The sequence below is a fragment of the Paramisgurnus dabryanus genome, chromosome 13 (assembly GCF_030506205.2).
Source record: "Paramisgurnus dabryanus chromosome 13, PD_genome_1.1, whole genome shotgun sequence".
Lineage (NCBI taxonomy): Eukaryota > Metazoa > Chordata > Actinopteri > Cypriniformes > Cobitidae > Paramisgurnus > Paramisgurnus dabryanus.
This window is the reverse complement of record NC_133349.1, coordinates 14,167,667-14,183,416: the sequence shown is the minus strand read 5'-3', so window position 1 is coordinate 14,183,416 and position 15,750 is coordinate 14,167,667. Positions and strand designations below refer to the sequence as shown.

Here is a 15,750-nt window from a genome sequence, read left to right as displayed (position 1 = left end):
ATTAACTAGACTGTAAACAGTAGTCAACATTTGGAGTTTAAAAAATGTGAACAGTAAGTGTTCTTGTACTGGGACAACTTAAAACTTTAATCCACTTCAAATGTTTCTAGTGTAGCATGGATTGGCTAACAAATAGATTTGTAAATGCTTATGCTCTGCTGCTTTTGCTATGAATTAAGGATTATTAGCTTTATGGAAATGGCAAAATTGCTACAATTTCTCAATCTTGATTACAAAATCGCTGTGTTTCCAGGTTGCTTTTATTCCCCTTCTGAATGCAGATAAAGGGTTTACAATCATTTTTGAATATGCTAAAACCTAATAGTACAAAAAATAAACAATACATGACTTATTAAAAGATACAGAAAAAAGTTAAGCTTTTTTTGGCTTTGCCACTAAAGATGAAACCTAAAATACGAGTACATTTTCAATACTTCGACAATCTGAAAGAATGGTTCCTCCAAAAATGTAACCCCCTTGTAGTTGGCTAGATTAAAAATTGCCACTTTGAAGACATTCAAATGATAATATGCATGAAACCTTTAATATTTTCTGTCTCTGACTATCTAAAACTAGCAATAGGCTTGTTCGACTTCATGTGGTACAACAAGAACCAATAGGAGGAAGACGTCAAAGTATCATGAGCGCGATTTGAGATCATACAAAGTCTGCTTTCAAGTGACTTTCGCAGAACTGTGATGACATCCACTTGTCGGTTCTTGAGGTGCAGCATGAAGTCTCACGAGTCTAATAACTTACCTTAAAATCTATTTTAGTTTGAAGGCGGGGTGCAGGATCTCTGACAGTCAATGTTGACATTTGAAATCACCTAAACAAAGACACCCCTACCCTAATAGAATCCAGACCTTCTTTTGATAGACCCACCCCATACATACGCAACGATGTCAGTTAGTAGACATGCCACTTTCTGCTGATTGGCTAAGTGTGTTTTGGTACTCAACCCGACCCCCTTTTCCAAAGTGTTTTTCCAAAATCATGAACCCCGCCTTTAATGTGCTTATTACTTAAATGTGCTTTGTATCATGTCTAATGAACAATAAGCACCCTTCTTCATGTCTTCAGCATATTTAGAAGTTTTAGGTTGCCCTTTATAGGTCATCTTGCGGACTTGTTTGACCTTTCACCTCAGTGAAGCACACATCAGGCTTGCTTGTTGGGTCACTGTAAAATAGATTAAAACTTTACCTGTGTGAATATCTTATGTTCTTTAAATAACATGTAATGGTTTATGTATTTGTTCTCACCTTTCACCCTCCTTTAGGCAACGTTAAGCAGTTAATAGAAGAAATAGAATAGAACATTAGATGAAATGAAACTCAAACAAAAATCACTATCCGGTGGTTTCCCGGACAGGGCTTATCCTAGACCCAGACTAAAATGCATGTTTAAGCTGCTTTAATTTAAAAAAAAAAACCTTGTCCTGTTTCATTTTTAACATATTTCGTTGACATTGTTTTGTCTTAAGATGCACACCTGTAGTGTTTTTGTAAGGTATGTTTGTAAAAACTTATGAAATGACCTAATATTAATAAGGCCTAGTCCTGGATTGACCTAATCTCTGTCCGCGAAACCACTCCTATAAGAATTAATGACCAGATTCAGAAAACATCTGCTGGCTAAATGTAAAATTTGATGATTTATGTTTGTGGTGTTTGTTGTTACCTTTGGTTTCTGTCCTGCCACACCACCAGCTTTCTTTGGTACTCCCAAGGTATCGAATGAGTGGCTACGCACCCTTATAGCTCTCTAAAATGGAGAGATACTAATTTATGGTTCATTTTAATGTCAAAATACAATCAAACAAACTAGTTTGAAGGTAGTCTTTTGTGCTACTTAAATCTGTTGCTCTCACCCTAATGTTTACAGTACGTCTACCTTAAAGTTTTCAATGAATCCCCCACTGGCCTCTGGGACACCCCTCCCTCCTTCAGTGAGTGGGATGCTGGACTGTGTCGGCTCTCCCAGCATGCACTGAGTGCGGGAAGATAGTTCAGACCGCAGTGCTTCCAAGAGAGATGAACGTGTGCGTAACTGAAATGATACAAGGCGAGAAATACATAAGAGTATGTATGGCTGTGACTGACAAATATGAGGATCGGTTTCAGGGTGATTTTATGGCTGGTTACCTCCAGTCGACTGAATCTGTCAGCTTTGTAGCAAGAGATTTCAGCATTTATAAGTTTGGTCAGGAGGAACTCTCTCAAAACAGAACCCTGAAAGTCGAAATCCAGAGCATCATCAGGCACTGATCAATAAGCCACACTTAAATATGTATGAATGTCACTCCAATAAAAACAAACCAGGTGGCATCTGCAAACAAAAGCTGAAGATCCAGGAAATATATCACACCATTGCTTATTTGAGACCAAATTGTAATTTATTGCAATTATGTATGTAAACAAACCGTTATGTGTTCTCACCTCTGTAAAAATGGGTGGTGAAGGAAGAGGCGGGCCAAATGGGGGCACATCCTCCCTAGCAGTGATAGACACCTGTCAATCAAACATTGAGCTTTGTGTTATATAATTCCCTAAAATTTAATACTGTCTCATGATCAACAGAAATGTAGCCATCTCTTTACCTGAAATGATCCTCCATCCCCTCCCTCTCCCTCACTTTCTCTCTTTATCCTCCGTACTGCGATGAAACAATGCAAGAAGTGGGATCTGATCACATCCGAGATGAAAGGTGTATGACCCTCCTGATAAACCAAAGCAACTATATCATTGCCAATGTGTCTTTTTCTCTGTAGCTGTGAGTAGAAATAAGACAAGAATATAAGGATGGCTAAAATTTTGATTATTTTAGCTTTCCTGATCCATACATTAAGTCTAACCTGTTGGGTATCACCTTCAGTGAAGGGGAGTTTAGTGGCAACATGAAACATAATCTCTCTTCCATGGAAGGAGGTGAACACTGCCTCATCTCCTGTCTGGCCATGAGACACATCCAAGCCTCCTCTAAAGCTAAGAGATGGAAAATTTCAACATTGTTTAAATGCTAAAACAATAAATTAAAGTAGTGCAGTGTAAATGGTATCATTTACCCAAAGATTGAGTCCTCTTACCCAGTAAATCCTTGTAGTTTGATTGTCTGTCCTAGTATCGACAGAAACTCCAAAAACTCTTCACTTTCCTCGTTGTTGCTGAGAATATCTTCTTCAGTTAACTACATCACATATATCAAAATGTAAGAAACAATATGATAGAGTGTAAAATAAAAACACATGTACTGTATATCTTTTAACGGTGGTTTCCCAGACAAGACTTAAGCCTAGTGCCTAAAATGCATGTTTGAGATGTCTTAACTAAAAACAGCTTGCACTGATCTATCTTGTATCTTATAACACTGCCATTGTTTTTTTTTCTCGTTTTCTAAATATGCACATCAGTAATGTTTTTTTTTTGTAAAGTATGTTTGTAAAAAACTAAAATTAGAATTTAAATGTCCTAATATAACCAAGGTCTAGTCCTGGTTTAATCTAATCCCTCTTTGGGAAACTGCCAACTTATGTTATAACACATTCTTTACCTCTGACAGATTTTAAAAACTGAATGACTAAGGGACAATCTAAGGATTGTAACTACCAAGCAAGCAATTTTGCATTTAAAAGACATCTAATAGGTGTCCAAACCCAGCATAGACGGCTAAAACAAGGCAAATGGGAAAATTTAATAGACGTCTAAAAATGGGCCCAAAATAAATGAAATAAAAGAAATAAAACCAAACACCTTGTTATCACAGTTGACATTGCGTACGTGATAAAATATCATACATCTCGCAAGTTACGTGTAACAAATGGCATGTTGCCAAATTCGAGTTTATTTGGCTCTTTAGTTAATCTAGACGGCTAAATCGCGGCCATTGCTATAAAAAGATTTGTTGGTTCAACTTAAAACTAAATTTACCTGACTGCCTTTAAGCATTAAGTTCTTTCAAATTAAAAATTTTAGTTGACTCAAAAAGGTTTTGTAAAAATGGTTGTCAATTAATATTTTTAAGTTGAATTGACGCAAAAGTTTAAGGCAACAAGGTACTTTACTTTTTTAAAGATGAGCAAACTTTTTTAGGTGTTGGTAATGTAAATATTTTATAATTTATGTCAAAAAACTATATTCATCAAGCTTAATAAACAGCTTAAAATCTTATTTGTAAAAAAATGATCCTAACACTTTAAAAAATGCAGCATTTTTGTCAAATCAACATTAACAAATTAAGTAAAACAATTTCAACTTGTTTTTATAAGTTATGTCAGCCTTAATTAATACAAAATTTTAAATTGACTTGCAAAATCAAGTTGTTTTAACTTTGCTTGAACATTTGAAGAAGGTAAAGGATTAAATCTTGTGTCTGCATAGTACCTGTCCTTCTCTCTGGTACAAGACCCCAAATTTAAAGTTTTGAGACACCCTGTGTTCATCAAATGCCATTATGAGCTCAGGGGCCTTAGAAGACACAAAGAGTTTAAGTAATTATTAGTGATAATCTTATAGTAGTGTTTGCCTGAGTTTTATCATGAGTACCAGACGATTGCAGATTTGTCAAGAGAAAGATACCTTTAAGTAAATCACAGGCTCAAAACATGATATACTGACATTTGAGCACAGCATCTAAAATAAAACAAATCAAATCTCTGTTAATATCCATGTAAAACATCAGTCAAGTAAAACTGGATGTGTGGTTCTAGGATACCTTTGCCAACTCTACGGCTGTTGGAAAGTGTTGAAAGAGAGAAACAGAGAATGTTCCATGAAGGGAGCATTCCTTCATCCTGGTTAAACAAAATAAACAAAAAACTTGTTTACTTATAATGATTTAAATGTAAGGTCATACGTGAAGCCATATTCTGGACAGTAAACATGATTTCACCCAGTAGGATGTACCATTGTTGGTCCTGGATCAACATTTTCATTAATCAATCAGATTGCAGGATAGGGGTGTATGTTAGATTTAGGTTTAGGTTCTAAACCTTGAACAAACTTGAACACACACCTCAGAATGACTCGCAGGCGATTTTCTTCTTCTTCAAGACAAATAGACAAAACTAAAGGCCCAAGAGAGGGGTCAGAGGCTGTGAAAGAATGATGATACTGCAGAAGAGATGAAAGAAACGAACAATAAAATGAACTTTAACCAGGATGTGTGCCTCACCTTTCCCATTATTAATAAAAATAAAAAAACATTATTTAAAAAAAAATTATTACTCTGTGGCGGAAGAATTCCTGGTACATTTTAGCTTCACTGTCTCGTTCCATGATATCGTAGCTTTCCAGGCCAAACCCCCCTTGTGAGAAAGTTGGGCTGGTCTCCACATGTCTGTCCAAGGGAGGATCGATCCAATAGCCTCCAGATTGAGGGGGCAGGATGAGAGGTAAACCATCTCCAATCTTTAAGAGCCGTGTCTGAGTGAATAATTGCAATTATGTAAGAGAAAAATTGTATCTAATGGTTCTGTAGTATATGGACATTTGATCATTTAAGTGCCTTCAAAAATATCAAACAGACCAGTATTTAAACCCAAGAAAATCATTTTGGATAACCATCATTCTCTTATAGAGTCCCTACCTTCAAAGGGGGTGGGAACTCACAACGCTGTTCATCCAATCTGCTACCCTGAAGATAAAACCCGGCCACAGAAAAACCCATAGGTAAAAAAATTACTTCAGGTGGTTAAAGGTTGAGTAATTCAATTTCTTAATTTATGTTAAGCTTACAGTTTTTTTATTCGCTTTGGTACTATTTTCACAAGTATGTGGTAAAACCTCACAACTGATAGTACAAAACTCAAAGCAGATCATCAAATAGTCCGTTTTTGTAAACATGTAATCACATGTTCAAGTGACTTAGTACAAGACACAAAATTATACATTCACTTTTTCACCACACCTAATAATTTTGTCATCAAAAAATACCTTTAATATAAAGTAATTGTCTTTTTCACATGCAATGATCACAATACTTTTGATATGCTTCTCATCTGATTTGCGTAAATACATTTGACCAGCACTAAATCCAACTGATCTTACAGTTTTTTTTATTCGCTTTGGTACTATTTTCACAAGTAAGGTGTACATTTTCAAAACTCTTAGTACAAAAATCCAAACTGGTCACCTGCCCACCTCTCTGACGGATCCCTTGTCCACAAGCTCTTCTTATTCCTTAATATCTGTCCTGCTCAATGTTGAAAGAAATTGCCAGTGTTTACACCCCCACTTTTACAGTATATCTAATGTAATGACCAATTGTGGTTACCACCAGGGCCTATGCGCCAAATGCAGGTGGATTTTGCAATTGGCGGGTAACACTGTCAATCTACCGGCCACATTGGCGGGTAGCCAATGCGAATCAGTAATTCGTGGGCCAATGTATAAACAACCCTCAACCGACCGACGTTTTCAACTAACCCGCCCGCAATTGTTTAAAATAGTTAATTTGCATCTTAATTTCAAAGACCCGACCGACCGCGGCCCGAATATCATTCAGTTATTTACTGCGGTTTTATGTTTGACATTTGTTTTATATTCAAATTCAAACTCATTAAACTCTCTGTGCATTCCATGTTTGAGCCCAGTCCAGTGTAAATGTACATAAAAAAGGGTTCTCCTCATGGCACAAGGCTTAAAATCACAGAAAAAATATTATTAATTAAGCCTTACTAATCAAACCAACGCATAAATGTTCCAGAAAATATCCCTTTCATGGCTCAAGACTTTATTTAGGAAATTTGCAAATGACTCTTTTTATACTAATTTAATATTTTATAAAAATGTAATTCTTTAAATCCATTAAACTAAGAAAGCATTCGTCATAGACATGTCAAAACAACTACAAATTACTCAGAATAATTCCCCCTCTATGGCAAAAGAGCTATTTTGTCATAGACTTGTCAAAACAACTGCAAATTACTCTGAATAATCCCCACTCTATGGCACAAGAGCTATTTTGGGCACTTTCCATATACACAAAACGGAGAACCCTTTTTATGTACATTTACACTGGATTGAGCTCAAAACATGGAATGCACAAAGAGTTTAATGAGTTTGCATTTGAATATCAAACGAATGTCAAACATAAAACTAACTTTACCGCAGGACAATACTTTTGGATGACTCGTAATGACGGGTGACCGCAGGCACCCGCTCATTTCGGATCAACCCGTGCATCACTGATGTGATTTGAGTGATTCATTGAGAGGATGCTGTTTTGCAACGAAGATGAGGCACTTCTCTGACTACGTTTGGATGTGTGAGTAAGTATTAAACTGTTGGAGATGGGATGAGAATGCAGTACTGACATGTACAATCACAGTTAGTGCCTTGACGCATCAGAACTCTTGATGTGTAAACTTTGGAGAGAGTTGCGCTACTGTGTCTGTTACTGTAGTATATTATAGTTTTTTACAGATGCTAGGACACATTTCTCAATACTTAGGTTACATTGGCAAAACTCTTCACACAGTTCTCCTAACAAACTTTCAGCTTGGCAAAGCAGTTCATTTCACATTCAAAATGCACTACAACTACCAAAACACTTTATTCAGGTCTCAAATCAACTCATTCTTCCAGAACACTAGCAAAGGTTGACAGCCGACATGTCACCCACAAAACAATCACCTAAAAACACTAACAATATGTAGCATTATACAATGTTTTCTCTGTTTATAGCAATATATGTTACTGGAATGAAACAGACATGATGCAGAAATCTCCAATATTTTATGTAGTTTATTTTTAATTTTTTGCACTCCAAGAAATTCCAAAATATAAGAATTTGTACCATCCACTGATACAGATACATAGTCATGCTTATCTACTTGGTCTTCTCCATTTGTCCAATTGTTTTTATCCACCATTCACAGTTGAAAGTCCTATACCTTCCACCATACTCTCAGTTTTACGTGGAAGTTTTACGATCTCCAGGCTCAGATACCTCCCACTCAGGCCACGGAGGATGCCTGTAACCAAGTTGACACTGTAGCTATGCAAGGATGGATTCAACATTCAAGACGGTTCTTCCCGCGTTGTCTTGCTAATAAGGATATTGCTTGTTAATGGAATTATCTGGCCATATTCAACTAGGCAAAGAGATAATTTTGAAAAACAGCTCATCATTCCCATGCTGGTTTGGTGCTGGCTTAGCTGGTCACCAGCACACTAGCACCAAAACACAACATATGCTGGGATTGCTGGTATGCTGGTTCATGAAATTTGAGAGATGTAGTCATTGAATGCATTTTGTGCCAAAACAATGATAATCGATCCTCAGTTATGCCCTCATAGACTTCTGTTGTGCTCACTGTGTGAAGAGTTTTGCAAAAGTGACCTAAGTATTGAGAAATGTGTCCTAGCATCTGTAAAAAACTGTAACATACATTTTGCGAATAGAGTAATGAAAAACAACGTATGTGGGGCGTTTGTTGGCAGTTTGGATTTCCCCCTCCGTCTGTGTGTGCGCGCGCGGGTTTAAGGGCACTCAATAGGGCACATCGGAGAGACACATTCCTAAAAGCAAGCATACAAATCTTTCTGTTCTTGACAGGGCACATGTAAACAAAATGATCTTCACAGTATTCTTTTTCTAATAAAACATTTCTTTATGTCTTAAGTGTATGTATAGAGAGTCGAAAACCAGTCTGTGCTTATTTGCTGTTGGATAAACTGATTGTTAAAAGTACTAAACTGAAAGAAGATCATACTGTTGTGTTTCAGTGATTAAACCAAAGGTTCTCATTACATATTACAATAATCTTGTATTTAATTATGTGGACTGAAAACTGGTGCAACTTACTGAAAGCATTACATCAGGTTTTGAAAGGATGAAGAATTTTTGTACGAAGAGTTTTGAAAATGTACACCTTACTTAAAATAGTACCAAAGCGAATAAAAAAAATGGTATAGTGCACCCAAAAATGAAAATTCTGTCATCGTTACTCTCCCTTGTGTTGTTACAAATCTGTATTCATTTATTTGTTCTGCCAAACACAAAGGTAGATGTTTGTAATGGAGCGGAAAACGGAAGCACCACTGACTACCATAGTAGAAAAAAAAATACTTCTGTGGAAGTCAATGGTGCTAAAAAACGGTTTGTTTACAAACATTGCTCAAAATATTGTCCTTTGTGTTCATCAGAATAAATACATTTATACAGGTTTGTAACAACATGATGGTGAGTAAATGATGACATCATTTTTATTTTTTTGGTAAACAATCCCTTGAAATATACAGAAAACCGAGACTTTTGTTTAAACCTCCTGTTTGTTTTACTTTTTTTAAAGAATTTTTATAAACGCACGAAGATGACAAGTTAAAACTCCAATGAAATTTAAAGACAAATCAAAAGAAATCAAGTTAAAAGCAGCATTTTATCGGGCCAAAAAACAAGACAACCCACCTGTATTTACACGGACCGAGAATTTGGAAAGAGAAGGATGATATTACCTGTAGCTTTTCAATTATCGCAAACAACTCTGTCACCTGCAGAAAAAATATGAATAAAAAGGTAGAAAATTACACAAAGTGCATTTGTTAAAAATAAACATACACAAAAATGCAACACTTTATAATGAGAATTCAATTCATCTAAATTGCAGAGTTTTATCGAAAATTGTTTCCATTCCTAAAATTTTGATGAAATATTTTTTCTATCTACAAAATATTTTTTCTATCTACAAAATGTAACTTACATCATATTTTGAAGATTAATAAAGTATATTTTAGATGATTTCTTACCTTCTGGCTGGATGTGGCAGAGGTGAGTGGCTTAGCCTCACTGGAGGGTGAATCTAAAATCTCCAGTATGCTGTGTCCCACAGATTCAGCACAGCTGTAAAACACACATACACTACAGTTCTGGAAGAGACCAGGATCTGAATAAACTTGAATTATACTGAATCTGACCTGCTCTCAGTTCCAGTGATGAATTTGTCAATCCTGTATCAAAAAATAAAGATTCTTAAATCAGTTGTAGGTTTTTGGTCTTCAAATTATATCTGAGATATCTACTCACCCTCCGTAAGCTCCGAATGTGAAACTTCTTTTTCTAGAGAACAACTTCTCATTTCTTTTCTCCATGACGGCGTGTATTACAAACAGACACAGAAATATGCTAACCAGGCATGCAGGCCATCACTGCTGAATTAACTGCTACTCTCTCAGCATCTCTCTCTCTCTCTCTCTCTCTCTCTTTCTGTGCCCCCTGCCACTCTCTCATTTAATCTCTCTCTACATCCTTCCTTCTCTCCTGCTGCCTGTTGACTGACAGCAGTAACTCTTGAATGCCCATTCTGGCACTGACATCAGAGATCGGTGAACTGTTGCACACTTTCAAACAAGCTGAAAGCTGGCACACAGATACAATTAAAGTGTTTATGTAGCTTTAATTCAGCACCTCCAAAAAACCTGCCTGGGAGGGGAAATAGATACATGTGAATGGGCGATGGACTATTGCTATAGACCTGTTACCCTTTCAGTAAGCAAGATTCATCAATTATTGAGCAAACTCTCTTAGAGAGAGGAGGTAAGGCAGCGGGGGTGAGAGGGGCGAGAGAGGGAGGTAGCAGGGAAAGCGGAAGAGAGAGAGGGGTCAAGAGACTTAGCAGATGAGAGAATAGAGAAATGAAACATGGATGAGAAAAAAAACTTGTGTGATAGGAATCTTTATTGTTTATGCTGTTGAATTATAAAGGCAACTGTTTATTTACAATTACTTAAATTTTACTTATATAAAACATTATATAGAAATAGACAATTATATACTGTATGTTCAAATATTGAATTGCAATATTTAATGGCTAAACTGAATATTTGAATCAGAGTCCAATTTTGCAGCTTCACTTTGTGTTTAATAGTCCTTAACTTTTGTCCTTGAACTTGAATTCTGAATATGCACATTTGCAAGTGAATGGTAAACGGAAAGTGAAACTAGCTCCATGTAAACACAGTAAAGGAGAACCATTTGGGACAGTGACACACAGAGACAGTGTCATTGCTAATCTAATGTACCTCACTTAAAACTAACTATAATAATTAACTTCAACTAGGTTAAAGCCTTCTTAATGAACAGTTAGAAATATAATAGTACAACAAATCAACTCCCTGACTGCCAGAACATACACTGTGCTTGCCTGGCATAGAAAACAATACATATTAAGTATAAATTATTATTATTTATTTGTTTAAACTCATATTGCCTATTTATTATTTATTTTATTCATTTACAATAAATGTCCTTATCAATTATGTATCACATGTAACATCCATTCATTTATTTTGAATAAACATTCAGCTGGTATGTCCATAACTGACTAAGGGAGAAATAAAAACAGAACTATAAATGATATATTTCCCTATTCTACAAAATATTCTGTTGCACCAACATACACACAGGAATTCCTAAATATCAACATCAAATAGTACAGCTTCAAAGTTTTATTTTTACATAGTTCTTCTATAAAAAATTTGTCAATTTAGTTACTATTTGTAAGCAGGAAGCAAGAGCACCACTAACTTCCATACACTGTAAAAAATTAATTGTTGCACTTACAAGTTTAATCAGTTTAAATTTAAAATTAATTTATTTCTTGACTAGTAAAGAGTTGCTATAAATTAAGTTAAACTAGCCTAAGTTATTTCAACTTTATTTTTATAATTTATAGCAACTCCACTAAGAGAATGAAAATTAAACTTAATAATTTAAGCGCAACAAGAAATTTTTACAGTGGAAAACCCTAATAAAGTTGACTGAACTTATTTTTGATTGATTAAACTTGTTCCCTCAATTCAATTAATGGGTCCCCCAAAAACTTATATTAAATATATTTAAGTTCATTTAACTTGGTGGCCACATTTACTGGACAGAGATTAGATTAAGACAGGACTAGGCCTTAGTTTAATTATGAAATATAATAGTTTTAACAAACTAAAAACATTACTTGGGTTAGATCAGGTCTCCACACCACAGACAAAATAAAAAACGATCCAGCCCTGGACGCCAGATCACGTCAGAAAATATACGTTTACTTGTTTAACAGGCTTCTGTCAGTTAAGAGGTTGATCAATCGTTGCTAGAGAAGAGCACAAGCAGAGGACACGAGACGAAGATGATAAAATAGAACAGAGTTTTATTGATGGACAGCTTCAGTTGCATATGTCTCAATGTTCAACCCATGTCCCCCAAGCATGAATTCAACATGCACTGTTATACCAAAAGGTTTAATAGCAACATTCCACAAACCTTGAGCTTCCATAAACATTCTCTTTATCTATCTCTGTTTACATATGATGAAACATAGAAATATAATGAATTAATGAATAATAAAATATAGAAATATAATGATGAATAAATGAAAATATAATGATAAAAATTGTAATAATGAAATGGATAATAATAAAAAATAATATTGAATAATCAAATAAACAATTATATGGATAACTAATGATTATAAAATGATTATGATGATCATGTAAATAAACGATTAGGAATAAACTAAAAAACACAACAATAAAAACATTCTGCACGTGAGGATCTAAGGTAGGATCTGTAACTTGTGTACATTTCGAGGCAACACAAAGGGAACTGATGTATTTTAAAACAGCTCTTACATTTATTTTAGTCAAATCCCTGTCTAGGAAATCGCACTATAGGTTTATTCTCTTGTTACTCATCCAGCTGGAATATCAGATTAAGAACAGCCAGGAAACAGGCCAGAACGTCTTCTTTACAGAAAGCACAGAGTTCATCTATCTGCTGCTGCACTTCTGCATCCTTCTCCATATAATTCCAGTAGAAATCTCTGGGTACTTGTCCATTCTCGTGATAGTGTCTGATCACCATGACAGCCCTATCTGAGGTGAAGGTTTGTGTTTGTTTTGCTGACCTATTTAATATGTACATGTAGGCCTGAACCTGATAGTAGCACTCATGCTTTTTTTTCAGCAGCGCATGACGGCCACCATTTTTTGGTTTGGTGAAGAGTTTTCCTACCATATCCCCAGTGGTTCCTTTACATTCAATCACAAATTTCTCTTTTGCTTTGCAATTAGCTCTTGAGTCTGTTACCTCCGCTAAGAAGTCTAGTCTTCCACTTAGAAATCCAAAATCCACTTTATTATTTTTGGTATAGCTCATTCTCTTGTTTTCGCCTATTTCACCCAACTCATGGAAAAATTTAAGGCATTCAAGTTCATCTGCTGGGTTCTGGAAGTACATGCCAAATTTTTCAGGACAAGGGGGGTATTTCTCAAGAGTTGACTCATCACAGTACTGTCTATTCTCAATATCGCGCACTCTTACTGCAGTACCCTCACAGACATGTGCAAGATTTTCCCCAACTTCCAAATGTTTCCAGCTCCTTGTTTCTCTTGTGGCGTACATAGCAGGTGCGGAGATGGCAACTCTCTTGTATTTGTCTCTGAATCTAAATCTGCAGGTCGTGTTTGATGCATTCTCCCTCCACTTTGCTTTAAGGGTTTCCTGGGTTTCCTCTGAATCTTTTATTTTTTCAAAGAAAATCATTATTGCTGTTTCAAGAACTTTCCCATTTTTTTTCAGTGCCAGTGAGCTCTTAACTTCCCGGCAGCCGAGACGTGGAATGCTGTTAAACTTGAATTTGAAGTTTTCCAGATCTTTCACAATATCCTTGGCTTTCTGAATCATGTCTGCAGTATGTGAGAGTTCGATGACTTTAGGGTTCAGAACACCTTTGGGTAAACTGATGCGTAGTGATTTTAGAAGGACTAGGTAGTCATTGACATCCAGCTGACCTACGATCTCTTTCTTAGTAGTTTCTTCACAAGGTATCTTTGTACAAGACTGCATCTTTGGACCATCTATTATTCTACTTTGTCCCTTTGTATCATGTCCTACGGTTTTAAATTGAGCTGGTTTATTTTCATCTTGTATCTCCTTCTTTACATCCATGTTCCCAATTAATCCAACCTCCATCGTTATATTTAGGTCCAGCTCACATAACCCGGCACTATTCCATCTCTTCTTGTCATCCAAGCATTTTCCTTTAATGCAACTCTCATCTTTCCATTCAGCAGCCTTCTCTGCCCCATGCTGCACTCTGTGTTTTTTATGCTCCATGTTTTTGATTTTTTTCAAAGTTTCTTCCACCTAGAAAACATGACAGGATATGAAGTAAAGTACAGAGATGTGCACAGGGATGATTTTGCATGTATGTGAGTCATACTCTGTCATGTGCCCTGGTGCTCATCGTTAAGTTTCGTTTTTCTCTTTAATGTGTCAGTCAAGATGAGATTTTTAAGATAAAATTATACTTTTGTTGAATAATCACAATATGCCCATGACAAGTGTGTGCTATTGTAGTCTACTTATATAAATGCATTATTTGTTTATATACTACATTTCAATACCAATCAACTACATTTAACCCATTTTACACATACACACATATATTTGTTTTAGTTTTAACTTTTATTCGTTGTGTTCTTTCTTGATATCAACAAATCAATTTTCACTAGTTAAAATTTTAATTCTTGATATCAGATATAAAATGTCTACTAGTATCAATGGCAATACTTGATATCAACAATTGCATTCCCACTAGTAACAATGTTAATTCTTGATATCACATTGTAAAAAATACTTTGCTGCCTTAAAATTCTTTGTTAAATCAACTCGGATTTACAAGTCATTTAAACTTACTATTATTTATCTTGACTAGATATGAGTTGTTATAACTACAGGTGAGTTGTTATAACTTATAAATTTAAGTTGACTTTTCTCAACTATATTTTATAAGTTGTGACAACAAATTTCTGTTGACATGACTTGTAAATCTGAGTTGATTTAACAAAAAAGTTTTTTTTTACAGTGCAGCAATTTAATTCTTGATATCAACAATTATATTTCCACTAGTAACAATGTTAATTCTTGATATCAGCAATTCAATTCTTGATATCAAGAATTACATTTCTAGTAACAATGTTAATTGTTGATATCAAGAATTAAATATTGATATCAACAATCGAGTTCTTGATTTCTGATATCATGAATGGGATTGTTACTAGTAAGAAAGCCATTTTAGATATCTGAAATTATATTGATATCAGAAATACAATTTCAGATAACAGAAATAAACATTGTTACTAGTGACAATCTAATTATTGATATCAAGAATTAACCATTTAACTAGTAACAATTTAATTGTTGATATCAAGAACTCGATTGTGGATATCAATAATTTAAATCTTGATATCAATAATTGAATTGTTGATATCAAGAATTAACATTGTTACTACTGGAAATTTAATTCTTAATATCAAGAATTGAATTTGAATGGCAGCCTATGGTGATATTTCACTAGTGAAAATACAATTACAGATATCAAGAATTTAATTGTCAATATCAATAATTAAATTGTTTATATCAAGAATTAAATTGTTGATATCAAGAATTAACATTGTTACTAGTGGGAATGTAATTGTTGATATCAAGAATTGCCATTGATACTAGTAGAAATGTTATATCTAATGTCAAGAATTAAAATTTTAACTATTGAAAATTGAATTGTTGATATCAAGAACACAACTAATAAAAGTTAAAACAGCTTGCCATACTATGTCACATTTTCCATCAAATAAAGAAATATATAGGACTACTTACTGTTTATGTTGAGGCTTGATCTAGGCATCTGGCTGAATGTGTTATGTTTTCATGGGTGGTTCAGGATACTAACAAGTTTGTTCAGAATGTAAAGTAGCCCCT

General features: G+C 34.9%; 2 protein-coding genes across 2 annotated transcripts; both read right to left on the bottom strand.

The window, feature by feature from the left end:
- Positions 1-242: 242 nt before the first annotated feature.
- Positions 243-10,311, bottom strand: rap1gapl (RAP1 GTPase activating protein-like). The gene is made up of 19 exons (XM_065299059.2): positions 10,027-10,311; positions 9,918-9,950; positions 9,750-9,843; positions 9,459-9,494; positions 5,587-5,634; positions 5,226-5,423; positions 5,014-5,111; positions 4,714-4,792; positions 4,578-4,631; positions 4,383-4,466; positions 3,089-3,189; positions 2,858-2,987; positions 2,603-2,773; positions 2,442-2,513; positions 2,148-2,234; positions 1,897-2,052; positions 1,684-1,767; positions 1,266-1,276; positions 243-1,182 (listed from the first exon to the last, which is right to left on the bottom strand). Exons 1-19 carry the CDS (start codon positions 10,089-10,091, stop codon positions 1,110-1,112), a joined length of 1,674 nt encoding a protein of 557 aa, XP_065155131.1. The 5' UTR covers positions 10,092-10,311; the 3' UTR covers positions 243-1,109.
- Positions 10,312-12,159: 1,848 nt separating this feature from the next.
- Positions 12,160-15,681, bottom strand: LOC135789283 (uncharacterized). Its single transcript, XM_065299060.1, has 2 exons — positions 15,649-15,681; positions 12,160-14,136 (listed from the first exon to the last, which is right to left on the bottom strand). The coding sequence occupies exon 2, from the start codon at positions 14,104-14,106 to the stop codon at positions 12,676-12,678; it is 1,431 nt and encodes a 476-aa protein (XP_065155132.1). The 5' UTR covers positions 14,107-14,136; positions 15,649-15,681; the 3' UTR covers positions 12,160-12,675.
- Between the last annotated feature and the right edge of the window lie 69 nt (positions 15,682-15,750).

Excerpts from the sequence above, each read along its gene's own strand:
- rap1gapl (XM_065299059.2), bottom strand. The coding sequence starts at position 10,091 with ATGGAGAAAAGAAATGAGAAGTTGTTCTCTAGAAAAAGAAGTTTCACA. Across the intron at positions 4,467-4,577 it reads AGCCTGTGATTTACTTAAAG|GCCCCTGAGCTCATAATGGC; the intron begins GTATCTTTCTCT and ends GTGTCTTCTAAG. Across the intron at positions 2,235-2,441 it reads CACCACCCATTTTTACAGAG|GGTTCTGTTTTGAGAGAGTT; the intron begins GTGAGAACACAT and ends TTCGACTTTCAG.
- LOC135789283 (XM_065299060.1), bottom strand. The coding sequence starts at position 14,106 with ATGGAGCATAAAAAACACAGAGTGCAGCATGGGGCAGAGAAGGCTGCT.